At 39.6% G+C, this 24,560-nt stretch overlaps 1 protein-coding gene across 2 annotated transcripts; it reads right to left on the bottom strand.

Annotated features, from left to right (window-relative positions):
* Positions 1 to 642: 642 nt before the first annotated feature.
* On the bottom strand, positions 643 to 24,519 carry RTN4IP1 (reticulon 4 interacting protein 1; the record flags this gene model as incomplete). 2 transcript variants are annotated; one of them, XR_014589723.1, is made up of 10 exons in its annotated part: positions 711 to 822; positions 9,311 to 9,417; positions 11,080 to 11,172; positions 12,512 to 12,695; positions 14,759 to 14,895; positions 16,365 to 16,413; positions 21,716 to 21,840; positions 22,069 to 22,137; positions 22,970 to 23,121; positions 24,273 to 24,460. XR_014589723.1 is itself a non-coding variant. In XM_083858270.1 (9 exons), the coding sequence occupies 9 exons, from the start codon at positions 24,517 to 24,519 to the stop codon at positions 706 to 708; spliced, it is 1,173 nt and encodes a 390-aa protein (XP_083714396.1). In that variant the 3' UTR covers positions 643 to 705. The 2 variants fall into 2 exon arrangements, 1 of the variants encoding a protein (XP_083714396.1); XM_083858270.1 differs by lacking the exon at positions 9,311 to 9,417 and having other exon boundaries at positions 643 to 822; positions 24,273 to 24,519.
* Between the last annotated feature and the right edge of the window lie 41 nt (positions 24,520 to 24,560).

Below are 24,560 nucleotides of genomic sequence, written 5' to 3'. Positions count from 1 at the left end.
ACAGCCCACCAGACACAAACACATCCTCCAGTGCTTCAGCAGCACTGATGAGACACAGCAGGAACAGGGACACAAAATTGTGTCTATCCTACCTTCATAAACAATGCAGTCAGCTGAGTCTGGGCCAGGAGTTGGGCATTTAGAATAATTATCAGTTACAGATTGATTTTGTCCCTGCTTCCATTTAGATTAACTATGTCATGAGAGAGTTGCCGTAACAAGATCTAAGTATCAGTCTTGAGACAGTGATGTGACCATTTAGTTCTGAGAATGAAATAGCTTGAGTAATAATCTATATTAGTGAAGGTAAATATGACTAGGAGAGCCAAAGGAAAACAGCACAGGTTTCATATAGACAAGTAGATAAGAATGTGCCTCACCATTTCAGGACTTACATCTGAAAAATAAAAGCTCCAAGATATAAAAAAGGAAAATGCTGCAGACTGTTCCTCTTATCCTAACAATGAGGAGTGTTCTGCAAAAGTCACAACTACATTTTTAACATGGTTTTCAAATAGAAATGCCTAAGGGACATGAGTATGTCTTGTCTGCTTATTAACAGGAGTCTATGAAGGAATCAGAGGCTTTTCCAAAACAAGATTTATAAGTTATGCATCCTGTGTGAGCCTTTAAAGAAAAAACACTTGCTACATACCAATTCACATTCAAGGACTGACTGCAGGTAGAATAATGATTAGAGATACTTTATTGTCTACTAATTACATTGATCACTGTTTTTCCACGTGCATGTCCTCCTTCCAATTTCAGAAAAGCCTTTGGAACTTCAGAAAATGAGAAGACTTCATCAATAACTGGTTGAATCTACAGAATAAAGAAAAAACGTCACTATGTTAGGAATAAAGTCATGTGTCACCCTCGCACTTCAAAACTGTATGAAGAAAGGGGGGAAGTTTCTTTAAGGTATTTAGGACAGAAATTGCCATGTTAAAAGCCACAAGCTTTTAAAATCTTTCAGGCATACCTCTGCATCCAGAAGGTGGCTTTCTGTTGCTCTTTGCCTGAGTTTGAAACACCTCTACTAGCACAGTTTAGAGCCCTTACCTGGGACCTCCACCACTAATGTCACCATGTAAAGCTCCAACTTCTACATCCTTTCAAGAACAGACACTGGGGTTTAACTTTTTGTTGTCCACTGTATTATGCTGACAGAAAGAACATTTTTTCCCCTCATATTTCTCTACTGGTTTTCTTGTTAAACTCAGGAATTCTCACCATGTCAGATATTTTAAAGATACTTGTAAATCTGATGCCTGTCTGCATCATTACATGGCTCAGTACTGTTAAAAGACCACAAATGAAGTACAAAAAAACAGTCCACCAATGTTTGTTGCTGAATCATTTAACTACACTTGAAAACTTGGCCATTGTGTATTCCAGGAGGCATAAATCATTATTAAGCCCAGCCTGCATCAACTGCTATTTTGACATTAATTTTGTAGAGTGGCCTTCTGGATCGTTTTAGACTCATTTCTAACAACAACAGTGAAACTACTTATTCGCTCTTCCCATTATGAACTAAGGAGCCTGAAACCCTTGCAAGCATTTTTTTTAGCTGTCATAGTGTACCAACAGAAGCAGAAGAGATTTCAGCTCTTCTGAAAAATATTTGTCACTGCTGGTCCAAGGGAAGAGGTTCTTTTCTGCTGGCAAGTTCTGAGTCAGCATTCCAAATGCCAAAATAAGACTTTCCTACAAAAGTATGTCCCACACCTCCTACCAAAGAGCTGCCTACCCTGAGGTTGGTCCTTTACCTTGGATCCTGTAACACTAGCCCAGTGCATGCCCTTGCACTGATGCACTGATCCTAATCCTCTTATCAGAGGAAAACATGACCAGTGGCTGAATCTACAGCTAGCACTTGCAGTGATGAAGATCTGAAGTACCAAAGATCCAAACACACTGTTTACAGTGCTAGAAGAAGATCCTTTTCACTTGTGTGGGAAAAAATATCTTCCTATAAGGAAAACAGCGTTTTCCTTAAAGAGTGAGCATGTACCCTCTATTGTTGAATAAGCCAGAACTGGTAATTTCTCTGTGCTGGCAGGACGTGCATCGTGCTGGATAGAAAAGGAATACAGCAGCAATAAGGACACCATGTGCCAGCTTTGGAATGGTGCTGTCTTTCAGAAAGCTGCCTTGCTTTTACCACGAGACAAAGGGTTTTGCTTTCAGATGTGCTGCTTAGAAGGTGCGTGTGCAGCACTACCAAGGAAAGGTTTTCACACACACACACACACACACACACACACACACACACACACTTTCCTAGCAGCAGTGCTGACCACCCAGCACCCTCCCCAAGAGCATAACAAATGCTCTTTGATAGGTAATCCATGTTCAAGGAGGTCCTTTTCTTAGATCTCCTAATTTACTCTTCATTTATACACTGCGCCTTACCTTGACATCCACTCCTTGCATTTAAATAACTACTGGCTTTGCTTGTATGGTAACAGTAATCCAAGACATCAGTACTCTAATTTGCACCACCGTATCACCTAATATCACTAGATTTTCCTTTTTATTTTGTCAAGCTTAGGCATAGTGTGAAGCTTCACATGGCAGGAAATAAGGAATAAATGAACCCCCTCCAAAGAACACATCAGAATTTGAAGACAAATCACTTCGAGAGCAACTGTGCAAATAAATATAGTCACCAAGTGCCTCAAAGTTGCCATTCAGCAAGGTACAAAGCTTAGTAATTTATTTCCCTTGTTCTGCCTGGACAATATCTGTAAACCAACCTCTAGCAAAGTCAGTAGCAACATGCAGCAGAGGAGCCACAAAGATACCCCAACTGTGGAAGAAATGTTGGGTATAAATTATCATGTTCAAGACAAACTCATGTCTGGTCAGCATTCAGCACAGAATGGAAATGTTGTCTTGGACATCAGAAAAGTCATGGATGTGGACTCAAGACAGCAAAAACACTGAATTAGACAACGTTTGGGGTAAAGTGAGCATCTGAGTGCAGCTGCAGCTGCAGTGACCATCAGCAGGAGGAACGTGCTGCTGATCAGTACTGATTGTTTTGAGGAAGACCAACCCTTGCTTTCATAGCAGATGCTTGGGAAAACAGTTCAGGAACCTTGTTGAGCCAAGCACTTTTACAGTACTTATTGTTAGTGGCAGTTGTGTACAAAGCTGTGCTTCAATTAAGAGGGAAAAAAGATACAGAAATCCAGCCTGCTGGTGCATGACCCTGACAAGGCTAGGAGGAGAGGAAAAGTATTCAGGGAAGAAAGCAGAGCATCAGCACAGGGGATGTGAAGTGCAAGGGATTCCAAGGAAAGGCAGAAGTTAATTTCAGACACATGCAGCAACTGAGAAAACATGAACAAGTCACTTCAGTGTTCTGCTAACCCTCTGTAGTCTCTTACTGTTGGCTGCACCTTATAATCCTAAGAGAGTGAGGTATGTTACATCCTCAGCCTGTTGGGTAGAATTCAAAGCATTGCATTTGAAAAGTGGTGACACAGTGATTCAGAAGAGCCCTGAATTCAGCCTCACAGTTCAAAACACCGTGAGCATTGCAGCCACCACACGCTCAAAGCTCATGTGCTACATTGATGTAACCTCTAGCTTCATTTAAATGCTGGCTTTAGGCAGTGCTATAGAGAGACATGAATACCGAATTGATGATCCTGGCAATCTAGAGCATTAAACATTTTATCTGGCTGGCTGGACAGCCCCATTGTTTGAATAACCCTGAAAGGGCTGACCGTGTTGCAGCACAGTGATTCACTCAGCCTTTACCATAATCCACTGACTAAGATAAAATTTCTTCCTGTGAACAGACAAACAAGTAGGGGAGCGTCTGCTGTTTGTTGAATGTGTGATAATAAATGGAGATTAACTGGATAATAAAAACACTGCCTATTTACAGCCACGCATCAGTTCCTTGCCAGAGGACACCTATTTGTTCAGGGAAAAGGGATTAAACTAAAGTCTGGGAGAGAAAGGACTACACATACCCACATTGAAATGTTTATCTGAAAACAGATTGGGCCTGAAAGGTATTTTCTTCCTCTTCATTCTCTCCAATGCAGGACATACTATAGAAATGAATCTCAGGTCTCTTGAAATGAACTCATGTGTTTGGAAAAATAAAAAGAGTAATTGCTGATGCTGATTAAGGCTATCCTCCGTACAGCACAGAGGTGGTGTCCCAGCCACTCCAGCTCTGAATGCAGTAAGCAGTGAACAGCACTGGCAGGAGTTGACTGATCAGGAGGAACACACTCCTGCAAATTCTGGCTTACTATTGGAGGTCCCACTTTCTGCGGTAGCAAGAACACAGTTTTAGTTTATCAGGAGGGGACAACTGAGAAAACATGAAAGAAATGGAGTCGGCTTTGACCCTCATGGTACCAAAAAGTCACTCCAGTAAATGTGGAGCTTTTTCCTGCCACTGGAGGGAGAGCGAGAGCCTTGAAATTCTCAGGAGACCGACGAACTGAGCGCAAGCCTAGTTCAGAGCGCAGAAGGACAAAAGTGTGCCCTCGCTCAAAGGACAGTGACAGTGCACTGGCTCTCTTCCAAGTCTACAAAGGATGACCGTGTCGGAGCTGCCGGGCAGCCTTGCTTGGGAGAGTGCCTCCCTCCCAGCTGCTGCCTCCCACAGCACATCCCCTTCCTATGCCTTGGCGAGGCTACTCAGGCTCCCATACACCACCCTCCAGGAATGGAACTTGCACATGCACAGGACAAAAGCTTGGATGTGATCCACTAGACACCAAAATCCTCCTGAAGGCTTGTTATAATGGAAAAGACCTGCCTGCTGTTTTGACTAGCTCAGTTTAAAGACAAAGGCTGTTTTCCTCCAGAAATTACCACTGGGCCTGAATGCTGTCCATGAGCACAAATGCAGAGCTTGATAGTCTCCTTTGGCCTTTAGTGAGTCTCTCATCAATGTCGACAACAATCGTGAAGAGAAATCATTAAAAAGAACAGTTCTTATTCTGAAACTAAACAATTGGTTATCCATTTGTTACTTTATTGTCATCCCATGGAGAAAAAAGATGATGTTTTGGGACACTCCTACTTTAGCTGAGCATCTTCCCTGCTGTACTCATGTTCCATGCTCCTTGGATCTTAATGTCACTCCTTTCTTCATTCTCTCTTCCCCTTAAAATGGCATGGAACAATGTGTGCTGAGCCTCAAATAGCTTGCCAACAGCAAGTTCTAGAGTCAGCCTAGAAGACAAAGATTGAAGTTCTTACCTTCTGCAACAACTGGCTCTGGTCACATCTTGTACAGGTAGCTTTGCAACTGCACAGCACCAGCACAGAATCGTTGGATGGTTTGGGTTGGAAAGGACCTTTAAAAGCCATTGAGTCCAACTCCTCCTGCCATAGGCAGGGACACCTTCTACTAGACCAGAGTCCTCAGAGCCCCATCTTTGAATGTTTTGTAAAAAACTTTCCTTGCTGTGTTTTTTTATTAACTTGTATTTCAGAGAATATGCACTTTCATCCATGAGCACATTAAAGGACATCAGGTACTTGATATACCTAACAGAATACCTAACAGAAGTAAAACTGATCCAACAATACACCGATAACAAAAATGTTGCTGCAGTGGTTAAGATATGGGAATGGAAGGCAAGTGTCCCAGGGTCTAATCTCACAGCCATCTTACCAACAACTGCATTATCAGGTCTTATTTGTTTGGTTATTAAGCCAAAGTATGTTCTTTCATATCAAATCTCTTAACAGCAGCCCACAGGAACTCATGGGTATAATGTACAATTATTAAAATGCTAGCAGACAAATCCCAGTTAAGCAGGCTATCAGGGTACAGTTCAGAGTGTAGAAGAGGCTTCAAAAACTCACTTGTTTAGCCCTAGCCCTAGCAGAACAGCTTCTACAGAACACAACAAAGAGCAGGGACAAGCCCAGAACTGATTTAAGCCTAGCCCAAGCTTAAACCAGTAGAAATAAGGAAGATCCTGGGTTTAGTTATGTACTGGACCATGCTGAAAAACTGTTAACTAAAGGAAGGCGCAATTAATCTCTTCTGGAATCCCTGGTAAGGCACATTCTTGGTAGTTGTCCTGATATTTACGCTGGTAATTAAAGCAATCTGAGTCAATGCCACCATATACATAAGACAAAACCAACTTTGGTACAGTTAAATATAAATACATATTTACATATGAAAGCATATCATATATAGAGATTAGAAGATTAGTCTTGCATGATCCACATCTTCCAAGTCTCAGAGTCTCAGCAAACTAAACTCACAGTTTACTTTGCTAAACTCACTTTACCCCTGCACAAGGCACGATTCCCTCCTACACCATGAGGCTAGAGCTCAAAACACCAGGACTGACTTTCTACACAATTTACAATTACATCAGGTTAAGGGAACACATCTGATTAAATGCCTGGTAGATGATGATGAATTTTTTTCCTGACCTCATTGTGGTGTAAGTGAATTTACATATTGAAACTCTATTTCCTCACAGTATGCAAAATTTCCATTAGTGCCCTTCACGGACACTGATGTAACTACACAGCACTTTCATCAAGAGCATAAGCAAGCTACCATGTCCTGGATGAACAGGAGCAGGTATGATTTAATAAAAATCACAGTGGCTTTTTTTTTTTGGTGGCTGTGACAAAATGCAGATAGAGCTTCTTTCTGGAAGAGAAAGGGCTGAACAGAGCTTTTGGCAACCCCTCCTTGGTCAACATCTCTGTGCTCTAGCCAACCAACCTGGCAAGTAAATGCATTGCAACAGAAAAACACAAAATTAAAAGGAAAAAAAAAAAAAAAAAAGGTGCAAGCTTTGCAATTTAGCATGAAGAAAAGATGGTCATTGGAACAAGTGTGACTGACTAAAGTGAGTGGGAAGGACTGATCTAGTTAATTGAGACATTTAAGTGTAGAAACCCCTATACTTAGGCACCCTCGTGCCTTTTTAAAGCAGGCACCATGCAAGGACGAATTCTCAGGTATCTTAGGATGCCTTAGCACAGCCATGAAGTCTGGAATTACTGTAGAAAATGCCACATGTATAGATGCCATGTTTGGAGAGCATTCAAGGACTCAGTGTTACATTCATACAGCTGAGAGAAATGCAACAATAGCGCAATAAGGGCCAGGGAAAAAGTTATTTGCAGAACTGTAACAAGATGAATTGGAAGCAAATCAATACACACAGGTTAGGATACAGAGTCCAGAAGCTGTGATGACCTACATTAGCCCTAGGTGTAAGCCATCTTAAATCAGGGCCATCCAAACAAGTCTCAGACATGTCAAAGTGGATGGCCATATCCATTTGTGTTATTTACTTCCTGAATTGGAAAGACCAGGTAAAGAAAACAGTTCAATTCCTCATTTTAACAAGGTGTCTCAGAGCAAATCACCAAAGGTGAATAAAGGGCATTAGCCCTCATTAGTAGACCAAGAAATTACAGTAGCAAAAGGTTATGTGATTTGTTCAGCATTGCAGGAGAAGACAGTGGCAGGGCCAAAGAAGAGTCAGCATCCTGCCCTCTAAACCATAACAGCAGGCGCTAAGTCCAAAGCAACTAGTGCCTTCAGCAAAATGCATAATCAACACTACTCACAAATTACATTAATATAGGCATGCAGTTGTTCTTCCTGTGCTGGAACATCTATCTAAAAAGCAAACCTCAGAGAGAATGATGTATTCATTCCATTATTGGAGACTCTGTTTGCCCTTTAGCCTTCCTTCTGCAAAAACAACTTTCACCCATCAGCCCATCTGATGCAACACTGCTCTGAAGGGAAGAATTTTAAGTCACCAGAAACACTGCACACACACTTGTACTGCATTTAAATAGCATGGAATTAAAATTAAAATGTCACATTTCTGTTGGGCTGCATGTTAACCCACATCCTATTATGGTCCTGCAGGAACACACAACACATTCAGTGCTCCTGCTTATGACACTAAGGAGTCTTCTGAGCCTGCTTTCCTCCACCAGGCCTTATAAATGCACAGTAACTGCTCAGGTAGGCTTCTACCATCTTAAGTACTTATATGAATTTGGCCTATTTTCAGCAAGGACTATATGACACCTCCTTAAGAGGAAAATGGTGAGCAGGCAGCAAAACCCAAAATTGTCAATGTTAAATCCACAACACTGACCACAAATACATCAAATTAATTTCTAATGAGCCTTTCAGTGATGATGCTTCACTGAACAGTGTGCCAGCACATCTGTGTCCTGAATTAAAGGTTCTCTCGATTTCAGTTGTCTTTAGATGAGAATTGTAATTCACCAGGAACATTCTACCATGAAAAGAGCTACAGCAACTTCTGACATGGGCTTTGTCAACTCATTTGGTGGAGCTCACATTAAACCAGTTCTTACTGGGTAAAAATTAACTGCTGCAATTCAAACCACAACAGCAATTCTCCAGCAGTTTAGAAATTAGCCAGTGTCTCAAAATTTGTCAAGGAAATACTGGGTTTTCTCCATGGCCACAACTGTTGCAGCAGCCTCCCAGCCCCTCAGTCTTGCAACAGTCTCTTTGTGAGATGCCCAGCTGCAAGGCAGAGAAAACAGCTCACAAAGTGAAAATGGTTTTCCAGTTCCCAGAACTGACTGATGTCCAGGTAAATTACACAAGGAGAATTATTCTCTTTCCTTGTACTACCAACTCATCAAATCCTCTTCTTTGCTTCCCCATTAAAAAATGGCTGTTAAAAGAACTCCTCCTCCTCAAGAGCTGACATTTTGCAAATCTCCATTTCTTGCTGCAAAGACCATCCAGGTGAAAACCAAATAACTTTAAACAAAATTGCTTATTCTTCATTCACTGAAGGATTGAGAATTCTTTTGCTTTCACAAAGGAAGATGATGAACCCATCAGAAATAAATCTCTGTTGCTGCAGAAGGACTGTAAGGAGAAACACTGTCAAATCAAAATGATCTGTAAATGTTTCGGAGGTACGCTCTTCAATGCTTCACTTACTGTAACATCTCTTTAAACCATCATCTCTTTTTAATTTTTTACACTTAATCCCTCCATATCATTTATTCCTGAAAAAAAGCCTCTCATTTTCAGGAGCTTTCTAATTGCTCTCTTACTCACTTCATACAATCACAAAAATAAGATGTCTTTAACAGAAAAGACTAAAATTGAAAAAACCCCTGTGTTACTCAAAAATACTCACTCAGAGGTAACAAGTTCAACTACACAAGCTCAATTTGCTGGCTTCCCCAAGCTTCTTGATACACTTCATTGCTTCATGATTTTTTTATTTCTCCTTTATTCTTTCCTATCCAAATATAAACAATTATTTTCACTTACTTATAGGAAATTGTGGTACAATTTCTCCAGTGAATCTCTCCTGCCTTTTTTCACAAACACCTACTCTTCTGAATGGATGGTCTGTCCTTTTAGGAGAACTCTTGTGTCTAAACAAGAAAGGTCATAGTCTTATTAATATCTGTCTAAATGGAACACAACTGAATCTTATAAAACCCTGATGACAGCTCAGATGTTTACAACATTGCACAAAATAGAGTAAAATGCTGCTAGAATAATGACTCTGCAGACAAACAGTCTGACGTGAGGACCTGTTTTTGCAGAGAATAAAAGACCAAGCAAACATCTTTGTCCTCATGATCATCTTACAACCAGAAGTACATCAGGACATTCATGTATGTATGACGTACATTTTAAGTGGCATTGCAATTCACCTGTCCAGGTTATTAAGCAAAGAACACTGATTAAGCCCTATCTCTATTGCATAAACAGCTGTTTCCCAAGAGGCTTTCATGAGCATATTCTGCATTTGTTTTGCATACAAGGTAGAAGCAGAACACAAAACAAATTGCAACTGGCTGAGAACAGGACAAATGATAAGAACAAAGACAAGGGCATTTCTTTTTCTTAGACACTTATAATTTAGCAGTGTGACTGAATAAAATCACTGGATGAGGACCTTTACAGCTTCTTTCTTGACCACAGTATCATGCCTATAGCACTGGACATAATGCAAAGCAGAGAACTTTTTAGTCTTATCAGCAGCAATGAAGTGGCAAAACAGAAGCAACCAGCTCTTCAGTACAACAGCAGTTTATTTACTCTTTTCCAAACTCTGGATCATATTGCATACCAAAAAAGGGGGATCAATGCTCAGACTTTGAGAGATCTAAATTTTACTGATAAGCACAAATTTTGAGCACAAGATGGCAGTTCACATACTAGAATTACCAACAATCATGACAGACTGTTTACTCTTCTGCTTATCTACCACACACAAAGATTAGCAGCAGTTGTCCATATTCTCTGCTCTTGGATAATTTCATACTGCCAAAATTCCAAAAGAGGACACTGCTGGGGCCTATATCACCACACAATCCAAAATATAGGAAATCAACTGTTCACTCCCACAATATATTTTGTAACAAGCTCATAAACCTGAAAAGATCACAAAAGCAGACTGTAACCTATCTTGGCTTTTCCCCCCCAAGTCCACTAAGATTCTCCTGAAGTTTATGAATGCTCACATTATTTCAAGTTCCTGTGCTGAATTAGCACCAACATCATACTCTGCAGCACTGAAATAACGAAACACAAGATTCTTGTCACCACTCTGCCAATGGAGACCATCTATTACATGTAATAACCAGAATATTCTACTCCTGCACACACTATGGGCAGGACGCCCAACCATCCAGGCTAAGCAATTTTGCATATGTAGATACACAGCCGTGTTTATTCTGCCCAAATGAAGCGAGTGAGACCTCTTAAAACACAGTTTTCATAGAGTTCATATTAAATGATTCCCACTGGCAAAAATAAACAATCACTGGACATTACTTCTTGTAACTTCGTAAGCTTTGTGTTTTTTAAAATGTATGCTCAAGAGGGAGAAGGTAGAACAATCTTAAACATTATGAACTCCTAAATTCCATGTAAAAGGCAGAAGTTAGAAACTGGAACAAGTTGATTTTTAACTAGTTTTCCTTACCATGACTCTCGTAACGTTTTATTTACCAATAGTCAACTTCACTATTTTTGAAGCAACATCTCTTTCAGCACAAACATCCAAGTAACTATTTCTGACATACCTTTCCAGAATCAACCAGTTCTGCTATTTCATCCAAACTGGGGCCACTCGGCATAAAAAATGCCCACCGATAATGGACTCCTTTAAGGAGATGCTGCAAGAAAGATCACAAATCTGTTAAAATATCATGAGAGCAAACTGAAATGGGAACTAAAATTAATGACAAAATCTCTGAAGAAGTAACTTAAGGAAAAGACATGGAAATTATATGCTAGTGTCTGAAAAAAATGGCACCTAAGCATGTGGATTAAATGTACAGACCAGGATGTTGTGTTACCACAATAGGATCAGGGTGACTTTTGTGTCCAATTGCACAAGTCAGCTAGTAGAGAGAAACAATTACCTTGTCTCTGCAACTAGAAATAGCATTATTTGTTACATAAGAGAGAAATGGTGTTATGTGTTCATGTACACTCAGAAAAGGGGGGAAATAAACCCAGCACTGGGACATTTAGAACCCTCCACTTCAGTATCAGTGACTTAATTTTCCACCATAATATCTGCCAAAGTCATCACTGTCCAACAACAGATGGCAGCTCATATGAAGAGCATTTTGGGAATGTCTCACACACACAAGTCAAGAACATCTCCTCTGAATAAGTCATTACAAGAATAAAAGCCATCATTTGCCAAAGAGAGATCATTTTTATATACGGCATAGAATCCTCTTCATCATGGAAACATGCACACTGAGAAATAACATTACATTATTTCTTTTTGTCTTTTCATTTTGTCTTTTGGCTTTCTTGTGAAAATACTGCTGCAGGACTAAAAATCCCATTCAGCCAAACCTTTGCAGGAATACCATAGCAACTGCCTCAAAAGCATTCATTTGGAGAGCAAGTACACAAGCATAGGAAAGAAAAAGAAAAGTTCTAAAAAGCCCCACTGGTCTGGCCACTGGCAGAATGTTTTAAGATCCACTTATGTAAACTAGAAAAATCAGTATCACCATCCAGACACACGAATGTGAAAGAGATGAAAGACTTTCTAGCCACCCTCAACCACACTTACTACTCTCTGGTGCTGGAACAGGATAAAGAGAATCAGTCATGGAACAATGTTTTGAGAGAAAGCCTGACTGGCCTAAAGCAAGTAACAAAACTGCCCTCACTTCAGTGAGGCAGGGATTTGCTGTGTTTACTATGAAACCCTGGCTGTCAGCAGGACTCACTAGGGAGGCCATATGGAAAAGGCCACAATGGAAAGCACAATAAGGTATCAAACTTCAAAGCTCCCCAAACCACTATATACACCCAGCAGCACCAACCCAACACATTTCTTTTCAGTGCAAGAAAGAAAGAAAGAATAGTATAGTTAACAACATATGAGGACAATGCAACAGCTGCCTCACTATGAGCTCTGTGACTGATATCCAAGCCACAGAAATAGTCACTAAAGTACTACAAAATATGAAATATTTTGTCAAATACCTTTAGAGTTTTGGAACCAACAGTGACTCCTGTTTGCAACATGCCATCAGCCACTCCAAGTTTGTCCATATTGATCAGGAAAGGTGTCACTAAGGTAACATACGTTGCTCCTGACCATTTCTTCAAGAGATCTAGTGCCCATTTCTCAGTGGATCCACCAACATTATCTAGGATAAAATCAAACCTTGCAGGCAAATAAAGAACAGGTTTAAAATCATGATACAGGAAAAATAATTTCACCATAATTAAGCTAATTAATAGCAGAAATCAGCTATAGTTCACATTTTTACATGTCACTACAATGCAAAAATAATCAGCCTGCAAGACAGCAGCAAGAAAATTCCAAGACTTCAGCGAAGTCCCATCTTAATGTACAATGGGATTTAAATTTACAGGTTATTGCCCATTCACTGTGCAGCAGACACAGGCTATTTAAAAAGTACACTTAAACTCCAAAAGGCAAACTTAGATGCACAACTACATTCTGTACTTGCTTAAAGCCTTCTAGAGCTCTATCTCTTCAGCCCTCCCACAGAGACTACTGGAACAGTCTTGAGGTCTAGCACTGAACAATAGGGTATGTACATGTAAAAACTAGTCTGGACTCATGCCCTCAACCAGGAACAGCTCTTGTACATGCTGTACTCATACTCATGTTGCTGTACACAAAAGTCAGTTCCAGCGGCTAAAATTACATAAACAAATTATTCTACCAATACTTATTTCCTCACATCTTTTCTGTGACCCAGTCCTCAGCTTCACTTCTCCAAGATTTTTTTTACCTCCTTTTTTATTTAGGGGGCCATTTTACCTCTCCTGACAGCTCTTTTCTTCACATCTACCTATTTAACATTGAACCTAACAATGCAAAGGATCTAAAACCTTCTCCCCATAGAATGGATATATGCAGCCTCCGGTAAAAAGCCACAGCTTCAGTGTTCCTTCTCATTACACCAGCATGTGAGCCTGTAAAGGCTGAATAGGGCAATAGAGAGCTATGCACCTGTGCTATTAAATGCACAACTCATTCTCATTTTCATCTGTAAATTTCCAGCAATCTCCAGATTGCAACTGATATGTATATACACATATCTCTAATCTAAATAATTACAAATATGAGGGAAAATACTTTATGCAAATTAAATAGAAAAGTACTTATCTCAGTGGAATGACAGTTTTCCTGCCTGTCTTCCAAGGGTGTGATTTCATGTTTAAAGTTCAGTTAATGTAACAGCTGCCAACAAGAGAAGATCATGAAAACTAATGCTCCTGGAAAGACTGTGGGTTCTGAAGAGTCAGTACAACTGCAAAGTGGAGGGAAGTAGGAACATCCCACTCAGTAGAGCTGACTGAGCAGCCTAGTTGCATCATTAAACTGCACCCTAGGACACTGTTGTTGATGTCTCTTAGAAAGGGGTCACTTGCTAGAATGGGTGTTTAGCATTTGAAGTGTTGCACAAAGGCAAATTTTGCACCAACTGCAAAGTCTATCCTGCTGTACAGACAGTATCACTGCCCTCACAACTGCCCTCAAGCCTGCTGACAATCACACTCCAGTTAAAGGGCACATGGCTTCTTAGCACAGTTACCAGTAAAATTCTCCCACAGATCGAGCAGCTTCCATTTTCCCACCCAGAAAGTTATCTCCATCTAGCTAAAAAGAGCAGTGTAAATACCATATTCAAATACAAGTCACAGTAGACTACGTTTAAACAGATGGAAAGATTACAAAAGCCAGAAATACTTCCATTCTAGAGAAAAATCCCAGGCTACTTTAAACATAGCTGCTGTGACAAGATAAATGTGATTGTTTTTCAGAGGCAGCTGTATCCAATGTTACAGAAGAGAAATTTACTCCCAGTTGAGTTGCACAGTGGCAAGTCACTGTTTCTTCATTATATAGTTCTTTCCTCTACAAGATCAATTTTATATTTACCAGCTTCACTCAGGATTTCAGAGACTTATTTCAATTTATTCATCCATTGTATATTCTCCAAAATGCTTGGATGGAAGCTACAAAACTGTTCATATCACAGTCATTGAAGAGAAGCACATGGAAGTGAGCTTGTCTCCCAATTAATGGATTTAGTCTTACAATGAAATCTGTGCTGAGCATACTCACAAACTGCATTCAAAAAGGTGACTCTGCTTTACAAAATAATGCTTTAGAAACGGGGAAAAATTTAAGGAGTTCTGATGGAGTCAAGCAATCAAAGGGCAGAAGGTCTAAGCAACACAAACACTCACAAGGGTAATGTCTTAAGCTGCTCTTCCAGATTTCCAGATTTATAATCAATCACATCATCTGCTCCAAGCTTTTTCACCAGTGTGCTGGCATCATGAGAACAAACTGCTGTCACATGAGCATCCCAGGCCTTCATTAGCTAAAAACAAGTATATAAAAAAAAGAAGTCCAAAGATTAAAACTTAGTGAAATATTGAGAACAACTGAAAAAACCAAAGTCTCATTATATTTATATAACAAATTAGCACCTTTAATAGGGAGTGAGGAGACTGTTCCAATGCAGGATAATTTGTCACAAATCCCACAGACAAAAAAAATGGCTAGAATTTATCAATATTTAAGGTGGTTGCGGGGAAGGAGGAGTTGGTGTGAAGGAAAGAGTGTGGTGGATTTTTAATGCCACTGAAAGATACCAGGTCTCACAAAAAACAAGGCTCTCAGTTTGCCATCTGAATCTACCAGCTAAACGTACACCAAGAGGTACTGTCAGAGTTGCCAATCTACCAAACTGGCACCAGATGTACTATTAAATATTATTAAACATGCTCTTTAAATATTTCATATTACTGCAAATAGGTTAAGTATTAGTAACAGAAAAAGAAGGATGTAATCTCTGATTTACCACAGCGACAGTATCAGGTTATCTTCTACTCCAAAAGCTATAACAAAGTAAAGGATTTTTGCTCATTATTTATCTCTTTTTGCATCTCATTTTTTCATTCACAGTAACACTTTTTACCTTGATTCCAGATTAATTTATGTAGTTTATCCAGGATTGATACGTTAAAATCGGATCAATCAATTGGTCAGCCTTTCATACTGAAAGTCACCTGCTTTATCATGGATCAGCCAAATAAGTGTACCATGAAAAAGTCTGCTGCAAACCTCTTCAAAACCACTGTGCTTATGGCCTAGTAACATGGTGATGCAATCACCCAAATTCTGTAATTTTTTATAATCTTGAGAGAAAGATGTTTCAGCATGAGATGACACTAATGCGAATCAAAACCCTCAAATTAACTGAGAGCATGAAAAAAGATGTTCCACAACTAATGAATCAACAGAAGAGCATGTTGACTTTCAAAAGTTTACAGCTACTGGAACAGACAGACAAAAGGGCAGCAGGGCAAAGACAGTGAGGGAATGTAAATCTAAGCCTCTGTGCTTTACTGCACACAAAAGCCTGATGGCCTCTCACATCATTTGACCAACTACAGCAGTTGTGGTAGGTGATGTTCTCCATCAGTTTTCCTACTCATACACTAAGTTCTGTTCATATTTAGAGTGCAGAGCTGAATGAAAGACAACAATAGGCTATATATTTCAAGTTACACCAATCAGAGACTTTCTGCTCCCAAATTGTGAAATGCAATCTTACACACAACTCCGTTCTCTGAAAGTTCCTGCTTCCTATTTTAAAATAATACAACATAATAAATGGAAAGCAACAAATCTGAAAATACTTTACTTTTGGAAATATCAATCATCTCGATCAGACAGACTGATCAGTAGCTTGCTATTTCTCTATTCCTTCTCTCAGTTCCCTTCTGGCTTTTTTTCATACTGAAATGCTTGAAGATTCATCCTGGGCATGCTGGATAATATTACCTGTACAGCAAATGTACCAACTCCTCCTGAAGCTCCTAATATTAATATTCTGTAAGAGAAAATTAAAATATATTTAATAGTTCTTTTAATAAACTCTGGAGTAACTATGTATTCCAATGTTTCTTACAAATCTCTGATGTTGAATTATTTTTAGCAAAAAGTTGGCTTTGTTATACAATGTTATTCAAGACTGGTTAACTGCTCAGATAGCCAAAAATGTGACTTAACATTACTGATCATGTGTCCTGTGCCAAAACCATTATCTCAGCACAGCCGAAGAGACTTCCTCATATGTGCTTTCCACTAAATGCAGGCAGTGGAGCTGTCAGGTAGTATAGCGTTTATACCATTCAAAAATCCTGCATCTCTCCTCACTTTCCCAAACATAATTGTTTAGTTTGGGACAAAATCAATTAAGAGTCTTTTCTGTCTCCCAGACTCCACTGTCATATCTTCTAAAGAAAAATATCCTATTCACCAACATTTTACACAAATCGTTCTTATCTAAGAGAAAAAGTAGTTTAGTATCACATTATTTAAGGAGACTGTGAACTGCAGAACATATAGAACATAATTTTCCCATATTGCATAATGTTTATCTAAAAGACAAAAAATACAATGAAGTATCGCCACCATTTACAATTCTAACTTCTATTAAATTAAGATAGGTGTCTTTTTCTTAAGAAAAAAAGCAGTAGAATTTTTCTAGTTCCTTCCAGTACATCTCAACAAGACCTTGTAAATGCCAGCTTGTGGAAACTGGCACACAAGCAAGAAAATGACAGAGTATACTGCCAAATTATTAGCAATTGCGAGTTCATTTTAACTGATAGCCCTAAATTTAAAAAAAATTAATACAAGTTTACTTGTGTGAGGACCTTACTGCTAGAAGTCTAATCACTGTTCAAAATTTTCATCCAAATATTTTATTAAATAACTAAACATCAGAAAGTGAATTAGTAAGAAAACCTTCCAGCTCAAGTTGCAAACAGTGCTTTGACTTTGGATCCATTTGCTAATTCTAGGACAAAAAGAAGATCCAAGATGAAGTTCTGGCATAGGTCTGGGGAACATCATGTTTCTCGGAGCTTCTGTTCGCCAGAAAAATCACAGAATCTTCAGAAGCTGGTGAAATTCCTGCTTTAAATCTCACAGTAAAAGGTGTTGAAGGAAATAGCTTTTTACAGTACAAAACTGTAGTATACAATCTGGAGTCTCAGTTTACAAAAGTTCTCTGAAGTAGCTTTAGAGACTTGGCTTTGGTCACACTATCCTTTTTAAAATGCTCCTTTTGTAAGTGATCAGATCCTGTTCCCTCCCATCTCACTGATCCAAGCTGCAAAATTCAGATTAAGAATATGAAACCACAATACCACAAAGCCTGCAGCTTTTAAATCTGCCAAAATGTACTTATCCTCAGAACCAGGCTTCTAACGACAGATGCCCAGAGCAACATGCATATTTTGACTTTAGTATACTTGAAAAGGCTCTGGAATACTACACTCAAGATATTGGGTTAAACCCATTTTTATCCTTAAAAAGGACAGTCAAAATGAAATCCTTTCAAAAAAACCCTTTCAAACCGCCTTTACAATTTCACTCCTTAGTTAAAGGGCATTTCTTCTGCTACATATTTGGGGGAAAGCTGTCATCTTAAAATGTACAATTTGCTAAAAGGATTTAGGTAACATTTTCAGTTTGGGGAGCAGTTTGGCTAGGACTTTTTTTTTTTTTCCTTCAATAAAAGCCCTCAAGATTCCTTCAGGTAAAAAAACTTTCCAGATTTGGTTTGTTCCTATCTTACATGGGCTATTTTCTACCATGCCTTCCAATTATTAGAACTCTCTCCACACATTGTGACTTCAAGAAAGCTCTTTGTTTCTGAGACAAACTACATCTGCACAGGAGATCCATGTGCAGCAGCTCAGCATTGTTACAGCACCGACAAAAGCAAGACACACAGGTAAGAGGGGGAGTGTTTGAAGATGCAGGACCTGTTAGGACAGTACTGAATGACAGATGGGGGCAAGTGCCAAAGCAGGAACAGTTTTGTTTTGCACTGCCTCAGGAAAACACGGCCAGGAGAAAACACATCATAGAAACTACTGGTTTTCACTGCAAGGGTGAGCTCAGGAGTAAACTAATATACAAGTACCAGGGAACAAACTAACAAATCCTCCAACCTGGACAGAGATCCAATTCTTTCAAAAGAACAAAAAGAACATTTGTACCCCAGGCTTTCCTCCCTTCTGACAGAGGGACAACATTCACCAAGCCCCCCACGGGGCTCCAGCAGCTCAAATGATCATAGGGAGCAGATCTCTCCAGATAAGCACATCATGAGATTTGGAAGTTTAGTCCATCTCCCTTGGGCCTGCCTGGAACTATGGTGTGGTCAGAAACAACCATCAGAGAGGCAGGACCTATTTCAGTTGCTTGTGTCCCCCACCAGAACACACAGAGGGTGGGGAGTGGGTGTACAGATCAAGGACTAATATTTTCTCCGAATTATAAACAATTAAAAAGTTTCAGAGACTGAGTTACATGCAAGATAAAAATTGAATAACTGCATCAATTTTATATAGCTATAAAATTAATGTATTTATTGACTAAATATATCAACTTTATTTGGATATAAAATTATATTTCGTTTGATTGTGCCAACAAAACGTCCTTAAGAAATTTATTCCTGGATCAAGCAGTGTTTACCCTATCAAGAAGTTTTACAACCTACACTCAATTTGTACTTCTCAACAGATAAAATGATGAAATAACACACAGACATTGAAAAAAATATTTTCTTGGGGTATTATATCATTCAAAATTTCACCATATAAACCAGGAGTGTACATTTGGTAGCTTACATTAAAAGAACCCAGCACACATGAACATCTAAGATACTGCCTCTGTATTTACATAAAGACTTTTACTTAATAGCAATGTTAGCACTTTGAATAACTTCTCAAACTGTCAGGTTTGTTTTTGTCATGCATTTTGTGAAGATAAAAAGCGATATTTAACAATCACTGTTGAACGAACATCCCCTTTCTACTGAAAGAGGTCAGTGGCATATAGGAGAAGCTCCACATATCCACAGAGAGCTTCAACACAACAGAGTCATTTTTAACATTTAGGATAGCAAGAACATATAAGCTTCTATGAGAATATTGACATTAATTAGAGCGGTATAGAATAAAAGCTATGGAAAAACGACTGGAATTGCAGGAAGGTTCCCAAACAATGAGAGCACACTTCAGGAAACTTGTAAAAACGTAACCTGTGAAAGTATGTGCAGATGGAGCAGATAATCTGACAGATCACTGTACAGCCAGACACTGCACTAACAGCAAGTATTTCTGGTTAGCCCACGCTAACGCCTTAAAAGAGGCAAAGAGAACAATACACACCAATGGAAAAATCTCACTGCTTTTAAGATGTCTTAATGCATTAAAGCACCAGTGAAGTAGCTTTCATCAAGGAATACAGCTGCTCTGCCAAAATAAGACATTTTTGTGTGCACATACACCCTTCTACATAGCTATTTACATACAACTACAGGAGACAAAAAGACTGACATAAAATCACATATGTAGGTAACTTCTAACCAAATGTATGACTTAAAGAAATTAGGAAACACTGTATAAATTCTTGTATTTTTAAATTATTGCCCTGAGAGTTCATGGAATATAATTTTGCACAGCTCCTTCAATGCATTTTAAACACTTTCCTACAAGTAATATTTCAGGGGAAAAAAGGTACGATCACGTAAGTCATTTGTTGCTGGTTTTACAGTTCAAAATTTATGGATAGGACACGTAAAATTTTTAAATACATTAAAATGAGTTTTTTGCTGACAGAGTAATTAAAATTTTATTTGGAACATGAAAGTAAATACTAAATGTAAAGACTCATTACTAATGCAGTTTGAATTTTACTGTTAACAATTTAAACACTTATCTGAAGATTGGAAAGACAATTTAAATAAGGCTAATGGATCTTTTGGTTAATTCTATTTACATTATTATTCACATTACATGTGAAAGTGAAGATAATAAAAATTCTAAATACTGAAAAATAAAAAGGTGATCTTATCTGGAATTTTATTACTAGCTAGAAATTAATTTTAATGACGTCTCTGAAACTCTTTTAAATTTTGCAACTTCTTTTTCTCAAAACATTGTTTATCTTTAAAAAAAACAATTACTCAATATTTTTATGCTGAAGTTCACTGTGACACATGAACAACCACCCACTCAATCATCTTCTAGAGATGTGGGTGAAGAATTTCAGTAGATCTAGTGTCCTTTGCAATGTGTTGCATTACAAAGTATCAGCCAAGATAAGGTCAAGCATCCAGACTCCTGCTACCCAATAATTACTTTATGACCTAAACCTGGGATGCAGCATAGTAATTTTAACTACTATTTTTCAACTGCCATAGTTTTACTTTTGCCCTTATTCCCATTCTGAAGATCTCGCTATCTATTTACTCCAACATCCAAAGGTCACAATCACTGAAAATTTCAATTATCAGGAGAAAAATGGTATTTGCTCCAATCTTTCACTGCATTTTTCCTCATCTGCCATTGTTAGATTAACAGACTGATAAACAAAATCAATTTTTCTATTTGATTGGCTGCTCCTCTTGCACATTTTCCTTTTCTTGTCTGCATTCCTGACCCCATCAAAGTTCTGGCCTGCAGGTCAAATAAGAGTCAGTCACCTGTGCATTTTTCTCCAAAAAGTTGGAAAACCAGTCTGTTCTAAATGGCCCATGCATGCAAGAAGTGAGTGAACCACATCTCTGTCCCTGAGAGAGTTTTTCATGAGTTGCCAGTATACCTGAGATGATATTATGTTTGGCCAACTATCTTAACAGGCAGAAAGGCAAAGTCTTCATAAATCTCTGGAGATAACATCCTCTAATTCTCTATATAGCCTATAGATTTTATTTACATTGGATTATGCTAGAATCATAGAACAGCCTGGGTTGGATGGGACCTCAAAGATCATCTAGTTCTAAATGCCCTACTGTGGACAGGGACACCCTTCACTGGAGCAGGTTGCCCAGAGCTCCACCCAATCCTACCTTAAATATTTCCACTTCTGGATGTGTGGGCATCCACAACTGCTCTGGGTATTTTTTACCTCTATAGAGAGACCTCATCTGAGCCTTCCTCTAAAGAAGCCTCTCTCAGCAGCTGTGTAGGCAAAATCCATCACCCTCAGACAGCTGATCTTTACGAATGTCATGCCATAACAACCTTTTTTACTGCTGAACGTCTCTTAGAAGCAGCTCATCAATATAAAAATGAAGAACTTTAGTTTTAGCACCAGAACTGTTTACTTACCTTTTCCCACTACAATTACTTTGGTTCAGTCCTCCCACTTGGTTAATTGCAGACCACGCAGTGAGACCAACATATGGTAAGGCAGCAGCTTCTGTGTGACTGAGACACTTTGGCTTAAAAGATACCTGAAATAAAATCATATCTAAGTAACACAGCAGCTCCTATGTGACACTGAAATATTTGAAAAAGCTTTACTGAATTGCAGATTGCATACTGCACATTTTCAGCCATCTTCAAAAGTAGCTGGAGTACAAATCAATCCAAGCACTAAGAAATAAAGATAGATACTGAAGAAGAAAAATGCCAGTCTTTACAATTTTGAGGTTTTGTTAGCCACAATTTTGAAAGTTTACCTCGTTTCCACTAGCTACCACGAACTCTGACAAAGTGCCTTGTTTCCACGGGGGAATTGCTGCCCACACCTAAAACCAAACAGAAAACAACTATCCATTTTTGTAACTTTGCACACAATTGTATGTACACAGAAGTTCCCTTTGTTAAAGAAATCTTTTTTCTAATTCACGGAATGCCTTCACTGTATATCAGAAACCAGTTTTAGCTTATTTTACACCAAAAACAATCACAAAACTGACTAAATGAAGGACTGGAGGGCTATGTAAATAAATTGTACTATTACGTTGTGTATAAGACATAATTTTTGACATCCCCCCCCCCCGCCCCCCGCCCAACTACTCCCATGCCAGAAAAGCCCAGATTAGAGGGGTGAGGATAGTGCAGAATCAGGATTTGCTAAAACTGGTGAAATGTGAAAGCAAGTGGTGAAGGTGAAAGCAAACAGTATCAGAATTTGTGTGGGCACCCATGAGGGGCTTCTTTGGGTTAAGCCAAAGTTCCTACTCCAAGTAGCTCAAGAAAAATAAAAACAAATCCCTTCTCGTTAGAATTCTACCTTCAATTAAAAACAAAACAGCACTTTCAGTGTGCACTTATAAACAAACAAATTCCATTCTTGCTACTGCTGAAATGGACCAAAACTAAAACCCAGAAGGGAAATTAACTTGCAGAAGCAAGTATCTGAAAAACCATGTTTTTCAGAGAAAAAATGAAGGAAAGAAAGCATTCTAGGAATTTACTGCCACAGGCCTCATCAAGAATGGAACAGCATTAAAAAAATAATTTAGAGGAGAATGAATTCTGAACATCTCATAGTATATTTTAACTATACCTTTCGGAAAAAGAAAAAAAAAAAAAAAAAAAGAAAGAAAAAAAAAAGAGAGAGATTGCTGGTATCACCTCATCTCCAGGTTTGAAATAAGACACACCCAGTCCACATTCCATAACAACACCAGAGACATCTCGACCAAGTGTCAGAGGAAATTCAGTCTCGCCAGCTTTGAGTTTCAGGGGATCCCGCTTCATATTTAACGCGGTTGCACCATAACCACCTGCAAAACATGGAATCAACCACAACACACCACACAGAGTGTTCATTTATTAATTGTGCAATTCCAGTTACAAAGCATTGTCTATACATAACATGACTCATTTCTGTTACAACTGAACCATGCAAAAAATCTGCAGTATTTCATACTTTTACAGATTTTTAGAAATAAAGAGCAAGTGTAACAAATAATAAGGCATATCTCTTAAGATTAATAACCTGGACTTCTATTCAATAAGCAACAGACAAATGCTGTAAAGTCTCAGAATTACCCATCTAGTAACAGTGCTCAGCCTAAAACCAGCCTGCATTTGGGCATGTATGCCCATTCAAGTGTTTGGACACGTCTGCCTAGGGGCGCTATCATGATAGAAAGTGTCTTAACAGGAATCCTCGGATAGGAAATGCCCCACCACCAAGCCCCCAACTATTTTCAAAGATTTTTTAAAATTCATTTATTAGAGACCCGAAACACAGATTACAGCTCTGTCAGCGGGCTTCCTGCAGATATATTTGCTTGTTCTACTGAATTTGATTTGATATGCAAGCTATCCTACACAGGAAGTATAAGGTATTCTACTACCACAACTTCCTTCTTGTTTCAAACGCAGAAACTAGGGAAAAAAAATTATTAAATACGTCAAATACAAAGAGCCAGGCAGTGAAAGAGACAGATTTCCTGGCGGGATGACAGCACGTCCCCAGATGCCAATTCAGGATGGGCAGGATGAACAACACGGTTTGCTTTGGGTGGCACGTGCCGACTTGGCAGCCACTTGGAGCTCCAGCCCCATTCACCTCACGGACACGGGAAAATCCAGCATCACTTAGGGGAATGCTGCTGCTTGTCTCTCGGTCAAGAGATTAGCACCACAATCCCTCAGTGAAAAGCTCATCCTCGCAACACACACGCACTCTCTCTCGTCAGTGGCTTTTTGTAATAACTTGGGAAAAAAACCTTTTTGTATCGTTCTTCCCTGAGAACCTGGAAACACTCAAGTTTCCAAGAGGCGGCGGTTTTGCACAGGGCTCGGGGACACGGGTGTGTTGAGGCAGCCCCGGACCCTGTCACGGCAGTGTCTGCCCTGGCACGGCTCGGGCCGCAGCCCCGGCACAGCCCCCGCCATCCCGCGGCTGCTCGGGCTCGGCACTTACTTCTCATGCTGAGGTCGATGGGGTTCAGGCTCGCAGCGTGAACCTTAATGATGACCTCGTTCGGGAAGTGTATGACGGGGAACACCATGTCCCGGGTGAAGCGCAGCACGTCGTTGCTGCCGTACCGGTCTATGACCCAGCTGGGCATGGCCACCTGCGCCCGCGGAGAGGCGCGGAGCCCCCGGGCCGGTGCCCGCCCGCTCGCCCAGCGCAGCGCCCGCCCGCCCGCCGCTCCCCGCGACAGCATGGCCGGGGCCGGGGCAGCCTGGTCGAGCCGCGGGATGGCGA

This window comes from Zosterops lateralis, assembly GCF_965231275.1.
Source record: "Zosterops lateralis genome assembly, chromosome: 3".
Lineage (NCBI taxonomy): Eukaryota > Metazoa > Chordata > Aves > Passeriformes > Zosteropidae > Zosterops > Zosterops lateralis.
This window is presented reverse-complemented; position numbering and strand designations above follow the sequence as displayed.